Source organism: Aquila chrysaetos, chromosome 8 (genome assembly GCF_900496995.4).
Source record: "Aquila chrysaetos chrysaetos chromosome 8, bAquChr1.4, whole genome shotgun sequence".
NCBI lineage: Eukaryota > Metazoa > Chordata > Aves > Accipitriformes > Accipitridae > Aquila > Aquila chrysaetos.
Window position 1 is genome coordinate 46,542,544 of NC_044011.1, and position 14,622 is coordinate 46,557,165.

A 14,622-nucleotide genomic window follows, 5' to 3' on the forward strand; every position below is an offset into this window, starting at 1 on the left:
TTGAGGGGGGCGTGGTTACGCGGAGGGAGGCGTGGCGACGGGGGTAGGGGGCGTGGCCAGGCGGCATGCTGCGCTGGGGGCGCGCTCTGCGCCCGCCGAAGCGGGGGGGGACCCCGGGGGGGTCCCCGGCACCGGGGGGGGCTCCGGACCGCCCCCTCCGCACCGCGGCCCCGCTCAGCTCCGACATCTTCCGCGGTGAGACCCGGGAGGGCCGGGGGGGGGGTGTCCCGTGGAGATTTGGGGGGGCGAGGTGGTCGGGGAGAGGGGGGTCGAAGGGATGGGGAGGGTCGGAGGGAATGGGGGGGGGATCGCTGGGGGGGTTATGGGGGGGGTCCCCGGGGGACTGTGGGAGGACCCAGAGGAGACTGGGGGGAGTCCCGGGGGGTTGGGGGTCCCAGAGGGTACTCGGAGGTTTTCAGGGGACCCAGGGGCAACTGGGGGGGGGGGCATGGGGGGGCCCGGAGGGGACTGGGGGCTCCGAGGGGGGACTAGGGAGTCCCAGAGGACTTGGGGGTGGTGTCCCAGGGGACTGGGGAAGGTCTTGGGGGGTCCCACAGCAGAGTGGGGGGACCCAGGAGGGACTGGTGGGGGTCCCAGGGGACTGGGGGGGGTCACAGAGAGTCTGGGGGGGTTCCAGGGGATCCTGGGGGGGTTGTCGCAGAGGGGCCTGCGGGGCACCCAGGTAGCTGGGGGGGCCTGGGAGGTGCCAGAGGGGCCTAGGGGGGTCCCAGGGGATGTAGGGGCTAGTGGGGGGGTCCCAGAGGGGACTGGGGGGGGTCCTGAGGGGTGCCGGGGGGCTGCCAGCTGTCCCCCCCCCCCCAGGCCTGACAGCCCACCCCCCAATATACCGGCAGAGCTGAGGCCAGGTCTGAGTCGCCTGGGTCAGATTCTGAAGGATCAGCTGCCGGTTTCGGGGGGCGGATGGGGGGGCTGGACCCCCCCGGGGACCCCCCCGGGTCCACGACCCCCCGAAGAAGCTGACGTGGTGGTGGTGGGGGGCGGCGTGGTGGGCTGGTCGGTGGCGTACTGGCTGAAGGCGCTGGAGGGCCGGCGGCACGGCATGAGGGTGCTGGTGGTGGAGCGGGACCCCACGGTGAGACACCCCCCTCCCGGGGTGGGGTACGGCCTCGGGGACCCCCCCTGAACCCCACCTTCTTTTTCTTTTTTTTTTTTTTTTTTTTTTTTTTTGGGGGGGGGGGGGGTTGGTGGGGGGGTCCTCTCCTTCAGTATTCCCGAGCCTCCACGGTGCTGTCAGTGGGGGGGATCCGGCAGCAGTTTTCCCTCCTAGAAAATATCCGGATGTCCCGCTTCTCCGCCAGCTTCCTCCGCAACATCAACGTATGTGGGGTTATTTTGGGGGGGGGGGTAAGTTGGAGGGGGGGGGGGTCCAGCCCTGCTCACCAGGGTAGCCTCCCCCCCCCCCCTTACAGGAGCACCTTGGGGTGCCGAACGAGCCCCCCATCGACATCCAGTTCCAACCCTCGGGGTACCTCTTCCTCGCCCCCCCGCAGAGCGCTGCCAGGCTGGAGGCCACCGTCCAGCTCCAGAGGTGGGGGGGACAGACATAACCCCCCCCCGGGGTTGGGGAGGGTTTGGGGGAGGGGATGTCTCATCCTGACACCCCCCCCCCGGCATGCTGGCTGTCCCCAGGGAGGAAGGGGTGCAGGTGGCCCTGCTGTCCCCCACCCAGCTGAAGGCGAAATTCCCCTGGATAGACACGGAGGACGTGGCCGTGGCATCCTACGGTACGGGGGGGGGGGGCGTGGGGGGAGGACAGATGGACGTGGGGACCCCCCCTCAACACCCACCCCCATCCTCCTCCTCATCCCCATCCTCATTTCCATCCCCATCCCAGCCGGGTGCATCCTTCATCCTCAGTTTATTTGGGGAAGGGGGGGTCCAGCCCTGCTAAAATTGGGGATTTTGGGGGGGGGGGGGGGGGTTGTCACACTGAGGTGCCTGCCCCCCCCCCCAGGTCTGGAGGACGAAGGCTGGTTCGACCCCTGGACCCTCCTCAACGCTTTTCGGCGCAAAGCCGCATCCCTGGGGGTCCACAGCTGCAACGGGGAGGTGCGAGGTGAGGGGGGGGGGGGTGGGCGGGAAACAGCGCGGTACCCCCCACCACCCCCGGGACCCCCCCAGTCTCACACACCCCCCCCCCCCAAAAAAAAAAAAAACCCTCCAGGTTTTGTCACCTCGGCTGAGGACACGATGCCGCCGTGGGCACCGGCACCGATGACGGCCCGCATCAAATACGTCCACGTGAGTGTGTCCCCCGTCCCACGCGGGAGGGTCCCCACGAGTGTCCGTGACCCCCCCCCATCCCAAATCCTCATCCCGTGTGTCCTCTGTGTGTGTGTGTGTGTGTGTGTCCGTCGTCCCCCCCCCCAGATCCACATGCCGGACAGCCTGGAATACCAGCCGGTCGCCTGCGCCATCGTGGTGAATGCCGCCGGTGCCTGGGCCGGGGAGCTGCTGGAGGCGGCCGGGCTGCCGGGGGGGCTGGCACAGCCCCCCCTGCCCATCCAGCCCAGGAAGAGGTGAGGAGGGGGGGGGGCTTATTTTGGGGGGTTCACATCTTGCCATCGCCCCTCCGTTGTGGGTGAAGCCCTCGGTGCTTTATTGGGGGGGGGGGGGTCATCCCAGCACCCGCCGCCCCTCTGTCGTGGGTGAACCCCCTTGGTGTTTTTTTTTGGGGGGGGTCACATCCTGGCACCCATCATTTCTTTGTCGTGGGTGAAGCCCTTAGTGGGGTTTTTTTTTGGGGGGGGGGTGTCATGGTGGGGGGATGCATCCCAGCACGCAAGAGCAGGAGGGTGAACCCCTCGGTGCTTTTTGGGGGGGGTCTGCATCCCAGCACCCCCACCACCCCTCCCATCTTCGGGGGGGGGGTTGAACCCCTTGGTGCTTGGGGTTTTTTTTGGGGGGGGTTGAACCCCTTGGTGCTTGGGGTTTTTTTTTTGGGGGGGTTGAACCCCTTGGTGCTTGGGGGTTTTTTTTGGGGGGGGGGGACACCGAAGTACCCACCACCCCCCCAATCTGGAGGGAGCAATACAAACCCCTCCACACTATTTTTTTGAGTGGGGGGCACACACACATCCCAGCCCCTCTAAAGGTGGGGGGGGGGCCAGCCTGAACCCCTCATCCCTATTTTTTTTGGGGGGGTGCCCCCCCCATCCCTATAGGTACGTGTTCTCCTGGCACTGCCCCGACGGCCCCGGCTTCTCCTGCCCCCTCCTCGTCGACACCACCGGAGCTTATTTTCGCCGCGACGGCATCGCCGGCAACTACCTGGGCGGCATGAGCCCCCCCGAGGTGAGCCCGCAGGGGGGTCCCCGATATTATTTTCCCCCCCCCCTTTTTTTTTTTTAACACAGACCCCCCCCCCCCCCTCCCCCGGTCAATTAATTTTTTTAATTTTTTTTTTTTTTTCCCCAGGAGGAAGAGCCGGATCCGGGCGATCTCTCGGTGGATCACGATTTTTTCCAGGAGCGGGTCTGGCCCCGTCTGGCTCGTCGGGTCCCAGCCTTCGCGTCCCTCCGTCCCCGGGGGTCTTGGGCGGGCTACTACGACCATAACGCCTTCGATCGGAACGGGGTGCTTGGCCCTCACCCCAAATTAGAAAATCTGTTTTTAGCCGCCGGTTTTAGCGGGCACGGGTTGCAACACGCCCCCGCCGCCGGCAGAGCGGTGGCCGAGCTGGTGGTGAAGGGCCGGTACGAGAGCCTGGACCTGCGCCGGCTGGGATGGAGGTTTGCCGAGGGGGAACCGCTGGAGGAGGACGGGGTGGTGTGATGGGGGGGGCGGCGAGGGTCGGGATGTTTGGGGGAGGGGGGAAACTGAGGCACGGCGGTGGGGAACCACCCCCCCCCCCCCCCCCACCACTCCCCAGCCTGGAGGTTGGTGGGGGATCGGCGGCAGAAATAAAAGGGATGGATGGCGAGTGCGCTGGGGGATTAAATTTTTGGGGGGGGGGGGGGCCCCAGCCCCCCCCCCCATTAGCCCGGTACGGCCTGTTCACGGCTGCCACGCTCCCCCCGCCTCTGCCCCCAGTATCCCCCCCCCCCGGTGCCCTCAGGCCCAGTGCTTCCATTACCGCCCCCACCATGTAGCCCCGGTGCCCCCAGTACCCCCCCCCCCCAGCCCCAGTAGCTCCATTATGTTCCCATACCCCCAGTCCCAGTGTCCCCAGTACCCCTCGTTGTCCCCTGTTGCCCCCCCAGTGCCCCTCAGCCCCGCTCTCCCCAGTCCCAGTGTCCACCCAGTGCTCCCATTATCCCTCCAGTGCACCCCCATTATCCCCCCCAGTGTCCCCATTATCCCCCTCATTGCCCCCCCAATTTCCCCATTATCCCCACATTACCCCCATATTACCCCCCATTACCCCTCCAGTGTCCCCATTATCCCCCCATTGCCCCCCCAGTGTCCCCATTACCCCCATTATCCCCCCATTGCCACCCCCAGTGTCCCCATTATCCTCCCCATTATCCCCCAGTGTCCCTGTTATCCCCCCATTACCCCCCTCCAGTGTCCCTGTTATCCCCCCCACTATCCCCCCCAGTGTCCCCATTATCCCCACCATTACCCCTCCAGTGTCCCCATTATCCCCCCAGTGTCCCCCCAGTGTCCCCATTATCCCCCCCATTGCCCCCCCCAGTGTCCCCATTACCCCCCATTACCCTCCCCATTGCCCCCCAGTGTCCCCATTATCCCCCCCATTACCCCCATTATCCTCCCCATTGCCCCCCCAGTGTCCCCATTATTCCCCCATTGCCCCCCCAGTGTCCCCATTACCCCCCATTACCCCCCATTATCCTCCCCATTGCCCCCCCCAGTGTCCCCATTATCCCCCCCATTACCCCGCAGTGTCCCCATTATCCCCCCCACTATCCCCCCCCAGTGTCCCATTATCGCCCCATTACCCCTCCAGTGTCCCCGTTATTCCCCCATTGCCCCCCCAGTGTCCCCCCAGTGTCCCCATTATCCTCTCCATTGCCCCCCCAGTGTCCCCATTATCCCCCCCCATTACCCCCATTACCCCCCAGTGTCCCCATTATCCCCCATTATCCTCCTCATTGCCCCCCCAGTGTCCCCATTATCCCCCACATTACCCCCCGTTGCCCCTCCCAGTGTCCCCATTACCCCCCAGTATCCCCATTACCCCCATTCCCCCCCAGTATCTCCATTACCCCCCATTGCCCCCAGTATCCCCATTCCCCCCTATTACTCCCCCATTCCCCCCAGTATCCCCATTCCCCCCCATTACTCCCCCATTCCCCCCAGTATCCCCATTACCCCCCCCATTCCCCCCAGTATCCCCATTCCCCCAGTATCCCCATTATCCCCCCATTCCCCCCGGTATCCCCATTATCCCCCCATTCCCCCCAGTGTCCCCATTCCCCCCAGTATCCCCATTATCCCCCCATTCCCCCCCAGTATCCCCAATTACCCCCCCAGCCCATTTTGGCGCCCCCTGGCGGCGCAGCGCTGCCCTGCCGGCGGGCGGCACCAGCCCGCATGCGCGGGGAGGAAAAGGGGCGGGCAGGAGGAGCGGGGGGCGGAGCTAGCGGCAGCGCGCCTGCGCGCGGGGAGGGGGCGGGGCGCGCCTGCGCAGCGGCGGGAGTTTCGGCGCATGCGCGTTGCGTGGCGGCCGGGCCGGCGGGAGCTGGGCCCCCTGCCGCGCCGTGCGGCCCCCGGCCCGCAGCCGCCGGTGAGTGAGCGGGGAGGGGGTTGGACAGCGGCGGGGGAGAGCCCTGAGGTAACTGTGAACCCCCCGGGGGAGATCGTGGGGGTCACCCCCGGGAACCGTGGGGGCAGTCCTGAGGTAACTGTGGGCCTCGGGGGATCCGTGGGGCAACCCTGAGGTAATTTTGGATCCGGAGGGGTCCGTGGGGCAACCCTGAGGTAATTTCGGGTCCCGAGGGATCCGTGGGGCAACCCTGAGGTAATTTGGCGTCCGGAGGAATTCTTGGGGAAACTCTGAGGTGATTTTGGGCTTCGGGGCCACCGTGGAGGCAGCCCTGAGGTATTTGTGGGCCTCTGGGGGACTGTGGGGCAGCCCTGAGGTAACTATGCCCCACACATACACACACACAGTTCTCAGGGGGACTGTGGGAACAGCCCTGAGGTAAATTAGCGCCCCCCCCCCCCTCCAGCGTAAACTATAGGGGTCACCCGCCCCCCCCCCAGTAACCACAGCAACAGCTCTGAGATAAGTTTGCCCCCCACCCCCCCAGGAAACCATGGGCGTCACCCCCATTAACAGTGCAGGGAGACGATGCCCCTGCCCCCGGTGTAAGTGTGGGGCAGGCCTGAGTTCCCCATCCTGGGCACCTCTGGGGTGCTATGAGGATCCCGCCCCTTCCACAGTGACCCCCACTCTGGGGTGCCCCCCAGTTACCCAGGAATACCCCTGGGTAAAAATAAATCGGGCAGGGCTTTCTGTAAAAGCTGGAACTGTACAGCGGTCAGGTCTCGCCATACGTTTCTGAGCCCGAAGGCCGGTGAGGCGCGGCCACCTGGAACAAAGAAAAACCTCGTTTCTGCCTTTTGTTTCTGCTGCGGCTCTGCCAGCATGACCCGGACCTTGGACGCCTGGCTAAAGCGAAAAGACCCTGATGCCGCACATGGGGCTGAGCGCCTCTGCCTCCAAAGGATTGATTTTAGAGTGAAGGCACCTGTGATTAACTTGATGTTAATAAAGCTGGACACCAGTTCTGATTCCGCAGTTTCAACCGAACTGGCATTCGCCGCTTCATGGGAGCGCAGTTCAAACCCTGGCAGGTTTTGTCTTGGAATAACCTTTTTTTTTTTTTTTTTTTTTAATTGTTTTTAATTGTTTCTGTCTTGCGCTGTGCGTTATAGAGCAACAGCAACGCTGACATGTTGGGGCTTGCGACACCAGCCTGCTCCAGAGCTGCCGGTAGCTCTCACCTAGGAGAAGCGAGCGGTTTGAATCCTGGTGGAAAAGCTCCACGAGTTTTATTAGCTGGTGATTTTTGTTTTTTCATAATTCAGACGCTGTCTTTATTTCTGTGGCGCTTTACAAGAAGCAGAAGACTGACTGCAACATTTTTGGCAAAGGGCTGTTTGGAGTAATTACTGCTTTGGGCAAAGAGCTCAAGAGCAGCCCTTCTTCCGTCAGGCTCCTAATTGTAGACCTCGAGTTTCTTACCTGGCTTGTGAGGAAGAGGAGGCGCGGAGCTGTAAAGTGTTAAATTAACATTGGATTTAGCAAAGATGTTTTCGCACCTCTCTGGGCTGGCTCTGCTGGCTTTTCTCTTCCGAAAATGAGCGGCGCAGCGTGGTGTTGGGAGGGATGTTCTGCTGCGTTAGAAACACAGGCTCTGCTGTTCTTGAAACCCCGAGCTCGTTAATACAAGATACTGTGGAATTAACAGGACAGGTCCTTTCTCTGGCCCTGCATTCGAGGATGGTTGCCTGACGGGAAGCCAGTGAGGACAGGGAAGGCTGTTGAAAATCGCGGCCGTGTGATTTGGCTTGTAATTACCCCGCTCAGACCGATGCTGTTAATGCCTGCCCACGGTCCTGTGTTTTCTCTCTCCGCAGGCTCCATCCGTTTCCCATCTCTCCAGGATGAGAGAGGTTTGGGTTCGGCTTTCCCCCTCTCCCTGTAGTTGATAGTTTCGGAACCAGAGGTGATGCTGGAGTCGAGATGGCAGACAGCGTGAAAACCTTCCTTCATGACCTCGTCAGGGTAAGTCTCCACGTTTCGGGTCCTCCATCGCGAGGACTGGTCTCGTTTGCTTTGGTAACGGTGGGTCTTCCGCGGGGAGCACCCTCCTTCCTGCGTCATCAAGGGCAGATTAAAAAACTTGACAGAAAAGGGGCTCAGGGTATATTTTAATCGAAGACGTCAGTTTTGTAAAGCAGAGATACCTGTAGGCAAGCTTTCCGCTCACTGATGACAGTTAGGTTTGACGAGGCTGTGTGGGATGCATTGCTCCCCATGTGTTTCCTAGAATAATTTCCTCCCAAGCTGGCTGTTGTGCGATGCGTCTGTTGTAAAGGGCTCGGCGTTTGTCTGGGGCACTGCTGAACCTGTGGTGGATTTCCTTTGGGCAAAAGTTAATTTATAGCCTGTACAAACGTTGCAGCTGTGCTGTGGTGATGAGGCTTCGTGTGAACTCAGTGCTCCCACGCTGTCTTGTATCACGCAGGTGTAAATACAGCCTTAAAAACATTCGTGACATGACGCTAAGAAATAACTCGTGTTCAGAAGTAACTTGGTTTGAAAAACTTGCCGGGTTTGATCTTACAGATCTGCGGTGCACTGGCCATGATCTAGAGCGTAAGAGAACTTGTGTCGTTTTCAGAATGCTCTCACGCCATCTGTAAAGCAGTGGGTAGAGCAGCCCGTGCAATTAATTTCCACCTTGTCAGGTACCAGCGGCAGCATGCTCTGCTGTTTCAGACATGCATTTGGCATCAAAATTTAGCCTGTTTGGTCAAGAACTCCATATACGAAGCTGTCGCGTGGGTCACCTGGGTAGTGATGCTGTCCTGGCTCACGCGAGCGTCTGTATGGTCTTTATTGTGAAGCGAAATTTTGGTAACAATGGTTACGATATCGTCCGGAGCTGGAAACAGCTGCTCGTGGAGTACTAGGAGGTGGCACTAGAAGTCTTTTAAACAAGGAGTAAGACAAAGATTTCTGGGCACTTTCCTATTGACAGGTTTGCATGGATGTGGCTGATGCGAGGATGCTTCTGGGACAAGGGCAGATGCTTTTATTTGTAAAGGAATAAGCATCAAACTCATACATACAGCCAGGACACAAGGACTTTGCACGTCCTAAATGTTTTGTATAATTCTATTTTATTGGCCTTAGAAATGCTGGCAGGGGATGAAGGGCTTTCTGCCAGACGGAAGAAACGGGCTGCGAGAGATCTGACTCTTTGGGTTTTGCCAAGGTTATAAATAGTGGAGATCGGATGAGAAATCGCACCTTTTTTAAAAAAAAACAATACTGCTGCTCCTAAAGATGCTGGAACGGTGCAGTGATTTAGGTCACCGGGCCATGGAAAATAGGCGATGTTGCTGCTCCAGAGCTTGGCTCCGGCCCAGCCCGGTGCTGGCTTCCCCTCCTAGCCAGGGAGTGAGGGTGGCCACATTTAAGTCCCTTTCTGTAACCGGGAGGTTTTCGACATCCTGGGTTGGCCGCGTCCCGTTCCTCCTGTCGCTGCGGGGTGGAGTGTGACGGCCTCTCCTTGTGTCCGCAGGGAATTAAGGACTCCATCTGGGGCATCTGCACCATCTCTAAGCTGGACGCCCGGATCCAGCAGAAAAGGGAAGAGCAGAGGCGAAGGAGAGCAAACAGCGCGCTTGCCCAGCGGAGGTTTCACATGGAAGAGAAGAAGCAAGAGAAGTGAGTATGGGGCCTGACGAGCCATAAATCAGGTAAATCGCCTCTCCTTTTAGTCTGTGGAGGGCAGGGAGAGAGAGCGTGACTCCGCCTGGAGCTTTGAAGAGCCCGATGAATTGCAAAACCCCTGCAAGTCATAGTGGTTTGGCAGTGCTTGTGCTTTTTTTTCTCTCGTAATACCCGTCGTATCGCAGTAGTCTGGCTAAAAGGGAAGTTGAGGTAAGCGGGGTTTATGAAATAAAGCCATTGTTGTTGCCCACGCTTGCGAAGATCTCCATAAAAATACCTGTCAGGACCGTCCGAGACCTGCGACCTGGCTGTCAGCGAAAGCAGAACTTGTGGTGTGCCTTTGAAAATGGTTCGTAAACTCAATTGCGCTGAAGGGCAGAGACAACAAATATGAAAAACGTGATGTGGAATGCCCTTTTCCCCCTCTGTGTAATGAAACTGGAGCTGTTACCGTGAGATAACAAGTCAGATTGTTTATGTTGTTTGACAATTAAGAGTATGCAATTAGTTTGAAATAATAATAGAAGGTATACAAGCTGAAAGAATGTGGATTTCTGGGTTTCTTCCTGAATACTTGTGCTTCCTTTCAAAGATTCGTCGTCGTTGTCATTGGTAGCCATGGGATTGGGGAAGAAACGGCAGCTCAGATCTGATTTACATGTCTGGGGCAGATTGAGTATCTTTTTTTCCCCCAGCCTTGCCGTGTTCCGCAGCCGTCTGTAGCGGCTGCATCCACTAAGGCTGGGAATGCCAGAATTACATCCACGTGGGAGCAAAACAGCATCTGTTCTTGTGTCTGACTCCCAAACAGCACCGAGATCTTTCTCCACTGCCCTAATTACAGTCGGGCTGGTACTTAACGCGGTGACGTTTGGTCAGTGATGCGCCTTTCAAGGCGTGTTTACAAATGCTTCCGACTAGCTCGGTGGTTGTCTAACTTTATCTCAGGATGACAGAAAAGTCTTCCATGTCCCCTGATCCTGATCCTCCCCAGACGTCCCTGCAGCTTTGAACGTGGGCTGCCCTTGAGGAATAATATATATCTGGGGGGGGACTAAACAGTCATATTTTGCTGGTTTTCTTTGTAACCAAGTCCCTTCAGTAGCAGAAGCTGACTGGAAGAGTGCTAGAGTTCCACAGAGCTGCTCTCTTGCACATCTGTAGATATGCTGCAAAGAGGGAGAAGCCAAAACCACCCTGAGCTGAAACAGCCTCTTCTGAGAACAAAAAGCGCCCGAAAAGCCCTAATTCTATCGCGGCAAGAGCTTGAGGAGAACAAAGCCCAAGATCTCTGTAATAAGGGCTTTAAAATCTGGAGGAAAGCTTTGCGTTTCTTCCGTTTCAGTGCAGATACGGGGAATTAATAAAGGTTGAAAGAATCTCCCTGATTTCTAGAGACTGCGCAATGGCTGAAACCTGGCGCCAGTCCGTGCAGGGATTTCTTCTGGGGTTCCCCCGTGCAGATAAAACCGGGCGCGTTGCTGGCGTTGAGCTGGTTATCTGTGACGTTTGGAAGGTGTCCGAAACACAGGGCAGGAGCAGTTGTCGCTTGTTAGGGGACGTTTGTCCGGGCGCTGGGACCTCGACACGTTTTGCCCATCTCTCTCCTCTTGCTCTGCAGCGAACCCCGGATCGTGAGCCGGATATTTCAGTGCTGTGCCTGGAACGGAGGTGTGTTCTGGGTAAGTGGACGTTTTTGGTATTTTCTCTGTTTAAAACCCCGTAAAACCAGGGCCCCGCTCCAGCCCTTGTACCCGTTCAGTGACGAGCTGTCACCTTGGATGCGGGAATCCATCGGAGCCACTAAGTTCCCAGTCCTGACGCTGTATTTTAAGGGATGCGATACGGGACCCTAGACTCGCTTGGGAATCCTGCGCCTTAAACCCAAGGTGCTGCTTTTCCAAGTCTTTCAGACTGCTCTTCGCCTGAATATTCAGCTCCTGCTCCCCTGCGGTCTAGGATATTGCTTTACTGAATGGAATCTTGATACCCTAAAGACATTTTCCTCAGCTCTGACCTTACCACGGCTGTTTCGTGAGGCTAATCCTTAATGGAGCAGATGCTTCACAGCCTGATCAATCACCAGCTTTGTTTTTCTGTTAAGACTGCGGCCGGGTACGAGGAGTTGGCACGGAGATGTTAAAAGTGCTCGATTGTAGATTTTGGGCTGTATTTAGTTGGAGATCCTTGGTCCCCTGTGTCAACAGAGCATTGCCTTTAGAGCGGCGCACGTGGAGGAGCAGGCAGAGGGTCTGCCTTCGCATCGGTAATTACAGGGGCTCCGGAAACGACCGTGCAACACCTCACCCAGAACCCTTCTCGTCTCTTTTTCCCTGTAGCTTAGTCTCTTCTTGTTTTACCGAGTATTCATACCTGTCCTTCAGTCCGTCACGGCCCAGATCATCGGTAAGTGCCTTTCCCGTTGGCATGTTACGGGGCACTGAACGATCCATGGGACGGGGTGGGGGGTCCCGGCGCCCGCCACAACCTGCCGAGGCTTTGTCCCGTTGAGCTGTTCCTCGCACCGCTGTCTCCTTGCGCTGTTTTTCTTCTCCTGTACTAATCGAGGCCATCGTTAATTTAGTAGAAAAGCAGAGAGAGGGGTAACCCTGCTCACAGCAGGGAGGTGGCTCGTGGGTTTCGCCCCTCGTGATGCACAGGTGTCGGGTGTATTTTTGCGAGTAAATAAAAAGCGAGTGGCTGGAAACGTTCTTTGGAAGAGCAAAGGTTGGGGTCGGAGATTTCTCCTGCGCTCAAGCACTGCCAGGAAGGATTCGTGATGTGAAACACGGAGGTTCCTACAGCGGTTCCTCACGCGTTTCTCCCTGTCCCATCTTCCGAAGGTGACCCTTCCTTACACGGCGACGTCTGGTCTTGGCTGGAGTTCATCCTCACCTCCATTTTCGGTGCCCTCTGGGTCCTTCCCCTCTTTGTGCTCAGTAAGGTCGTCAACGCCATCTGGTTTCAGGTGGGTGACGGGGATGCGGAGCGTTCGTCAAGCAAACGAGGCGGGGGGCAAATATTGTCCCGGCTGCTTTTGAACTCCTGAAGCCCCCCGCCTCTCTTTCGAATTTCATTTCCCTCAAGCCCCTTTTCCTTCTTTTTTTTTTTTTTTTTTTTTTTTCAGGACATCGCAGATCTCGCGTTCGAAGTTTCGGGCAGAAAGCCTCACCCCTTTCCCAGCGTCAGTAAAATCATCGCCGACATGTTGTTTAACCTCTTGTTGCAGGCGCTGTTCCTCATCCAGGTGAGATCACAGTCGCATGCCGAAAAAACAACCTGCCACCAGCCCGAGTCACCCCTCCTCTCGCTCTGGGGTGACATTCTCCCACCGATCCGCAACTTGCCTGCTGTTTAATTTTTATTTTTTATTTTATTTTTAATCCCCAGGGGATGATAGTGAGCCTCTTCCCCATTGATATCGTAGGCCAGCTGGTCAGCCTCCTCCACATGTCGCTGCTTTACTCACTCTACTGCTTCGAGTACCGCTGGTTTAACAAAGGTGAGGGCCGCCTCTGCTCTCCCCGCGAGGCTGAAGTGTTTCCGGATTGAGGGTTTTGGTTTTTTTTTTTTTTTTTTTTCTTCTTCCTCGGGGTGTCCGAGGCAGATTTTTCCTTCCCATTTTTATATGGGATGATGAAGCGTAACGGAGGTCTCTCCTCCCCGCGGGTTCGTTTCTGCGGGATTTTCTTTCTGGCCAGGAATCGAAATGCACCAACGCTTGTCCAACATTGAGAGAAACTGGCCCTATTACTTCGGCTTTGGCTTACCGCTGGCTTTTCTCACGGCGATGCAATCCTCTTACATCATCAGGTGGGCAGCCATTTTGTGCCCTCTCCCCGTGTGTGTCCCCCCGCGACACGCGCCAAACCCAACCCGCATCCCTCTTATTTTTTTTCTTTTTTTTTCCCCTTTTCCAGCGGTTGCCTCTTTTCCATCCTTTTCCCTCTCTTCATCATCAGCGCCAATGAAGCGAGGACCCCCAGCAAAACCTAGTGAGTATCCCACCACCACCCCCAACCCTCCCAATCCCCGTTTGTCGTCGTTGTCCCCCCCTCCAAATCCCTCTGGGGGCAGTTTCCCAGTGTCGGGAGCTGACCAGCTCTCTTCCCTTTCAGCCACTTCCAGCTCCGTCTCTTCTCCTTGGTGGTTTTCCTCAGCAACAGGCTCTTTCACAAGACGGTTTACCTTCAGTCTGCCCTGAGCAGTGCTTCCTCTTCCGCTTCCTCTTCCACTTCCTCTTCCTCCGACCGCCTCCTCTCCCCCCAGCCCTCTCCCGCCAAACACACGGTGCAGCCGGGGCACTGAGCCGTCACCGAACCCCGAGAGGGGACAAAGTGGGGGGGGGACACCCCGCCTGGAAGCATCCCCGGACCCCCCGGGGGGGGCCTTGATGTTGATTCTTGCCCCCCGCTCCTCCCCCCCCCGCCACCACCGTGACAGAAATTTGGGGGGAAAAATCTGGATTTTTAACACCTTTGTGAGTTCGAAAGAGCCGGCTCCTGCCCTGCGCGTGTTTTACAGCGGACTCTTTTGTACGCTCCCCGCCTCGCCCCGTGCCATCTCCCCCTGCCCCCGAACGATTTGTGACACCCCCCCCTCCCCGTTTTAACGGGAGCGGGCCCCCCCCCCTTGTCTGCCCAAACTCAGGTCGCGGTGTGGGGGGTGTATTTTTGGGGAGTTCCTGCTGCAGCCAAGCCCCCGTCCGCCCCACGTGCATGTACCGTTTCTGTAGGGTCGGGGAAGGAACCGGTGACGTTGAAAACCAAAAACCCTTCCAGGGTGGGGTTTGGGATTTTGGGGGGGGGACGGGGGGGGGGGGGGTACGACGGGCCGGGACGGTTTATCAACTTTAGTATTTTCACACTGAAAACATTAAACGGAGAAATCACGATTTGCAGCCCTCCTGCGCCTGCCCCTGTCTCTGAGCTGGGCGGGGGGTCGGTAACCCCCCGGGACCGGGACCCCCCCCCAGCCCCAACCCCATCCCGAACCGTCCGCCGCTGCCGCCTTCCCCTGGGCGGCGCCCACGTGGCGCGCCACCCACGTGGCGGGGACGGCCCGCTTCCGCATCCGTCCCACGTGATCCGCTTCGCCCCGCCCCTCCGGCTCCCCAAGCCCTGAGGGACACGTCACGGCTCCTTCGCCGCCAACTCCGCCCGCCCCGCCTTCCGCCAATCGGGAGGCGTCGTACGCGGCGCGTCCCGCCCCGCCCTCGGCTGAGGGCG

General features: G+C 58.5%; 2 protein-coding genes across 7 annotated transcripts; both read left to right on the forward strand.

The window, feature by feature from the left end:
- The first annotated feature begins 16 nt into the window (after window positions 1-16).
- On the forward strand, window positions 17-3,941 carry FOXRED1 (FAD dependent oxidoreductase domain containing 1). 4 transcript variants are annotated; one of them, XM_030022259.2, is made up of 11 exons: window positions 17-195; window positions 855-1,093; window positions 1,228-1,338; window positions 1,431-1,549; window positions 1,651-1,745; window positions 1,976-2,077; window positions 2,186-2,262; window positions 2,392-2,540; window positions 3,186-3,315; window positions 3,439-3,801; window positions 3,832-3,941. In XM_030022259.2, exons 1-10 carry the CDS (start codon window positions 66-68, stop codon window positions 3,793-3,795), a joined length of 1,509 nt encoding a protein of 502 aa, XP_029878119.1. In that variant the 5' UTR covers window positions 17-65; the 3' UTR covers window positions 3,796-3,801; window positions 3,832-3,941. The 4 variants fall into 4 exon arrangements, with proteins under 4 accessions (XP_029878119.1, XP_029878118.1, XP_029878120.1 ...); XM_030022258.2 differs by having other exon boundaries at window positions 3,439-3,941; XM_030022260.1 differs by lacking the exon at window positions 1,976-2,077 and having other exon boundaries at window positions 3,439-3,941.
- A 1,658-nt stretch (window positions 3,942-5,599) lies between these two features.
- EI24 (EI24 autophagy associated transmembrane protein) lies at window positions 5,600-14,288 on the forward strand. 3 transcript variants are annotated; one of them, XM_030023201.2, is made up of 11 exons: window positions 5,600-5,710; window positions 7,570-7,717; window positions 9,243-9,388; window positions 11,016-11,076; window positions 11,734-11,800; window positions 12,238-12,362; window positions 12,522-12,641; window positions 12,785-12,896; window positions 13,096-13,207; window positions 13,315-13,389; window positions 13,513-14,288. In XM_030023201.2, exons 2-11 carry the CDS (start codon window positions 7,676-7,678, stop codon window positions 13,700-13,702), a joined length of 1,050 nt encoding a protein of 349 aa, XP_029879061.1. In that variant the 5' UTR covers window positions 5,600-5,710; window positions 7,570-7,675; the 3' UTR covers window positions 13,703-14,288. The 3 variants fall into 3 exon arrangements, with proteins under 3 accessions (XP_029879061.1, XP_029879063.1, XP_029879062.1); XM_030023203.2 differs by lacking the exon at window positions 5,600-5,710 and adding an exon at window positions 5,737-5,758; XM_030023202.2 differs by lacking the exon at window positions 5,600-5,710 and adding an exon at window positions 5,803-5,824.
- The last annotated feature ends 334 nt before the right edge of the window (window positions 14,289-14,622 follow it).

Coding starts and splice junctions, on each gene's coding strand:
- EI24 (XM_030023201.2), top strand. CDS start 7,676: ATGGCAGACAGCGTGAAAACCTTCCTTCATGACCTCGTCAGG. Junction 7,718..9,242: donor TCCTTCATGACCTCGTCAGG/GTAAGTCTCCAC, acceptor TTGTGTCCGCAG/GGAATTAAGGACTCCATCTG. Junction 11,077..11,733: donor GGAACGGAGGTGTGTTCTGG/GTAAGTGGACGT, acceptor TTTTCCCTGTAG/CTTAGTCTCTTCTTGTTTTA.
- FOXRED1 (XM_030022258.2), top strand. CDS start 66: ATGCTGCGCTGGGGGCGCGCTCTGCGCCCGCCGAAGCGGGGGGGGACC. Junction 1,094..1,227: donor TGGTGGAGCGGGACCCCACG/GTGAGACACCCC, acceptor CCTCTCCTTCAG/TATTCCCGAGCCTCCACGGT. Junction 2,078..2,185: donor CTGCAACGGGGAGGTGCGAG/GTGAGGGGGGGG, acceptor AAAACCCTCCAG/GTTTTGTCACCTCGGCTGAG.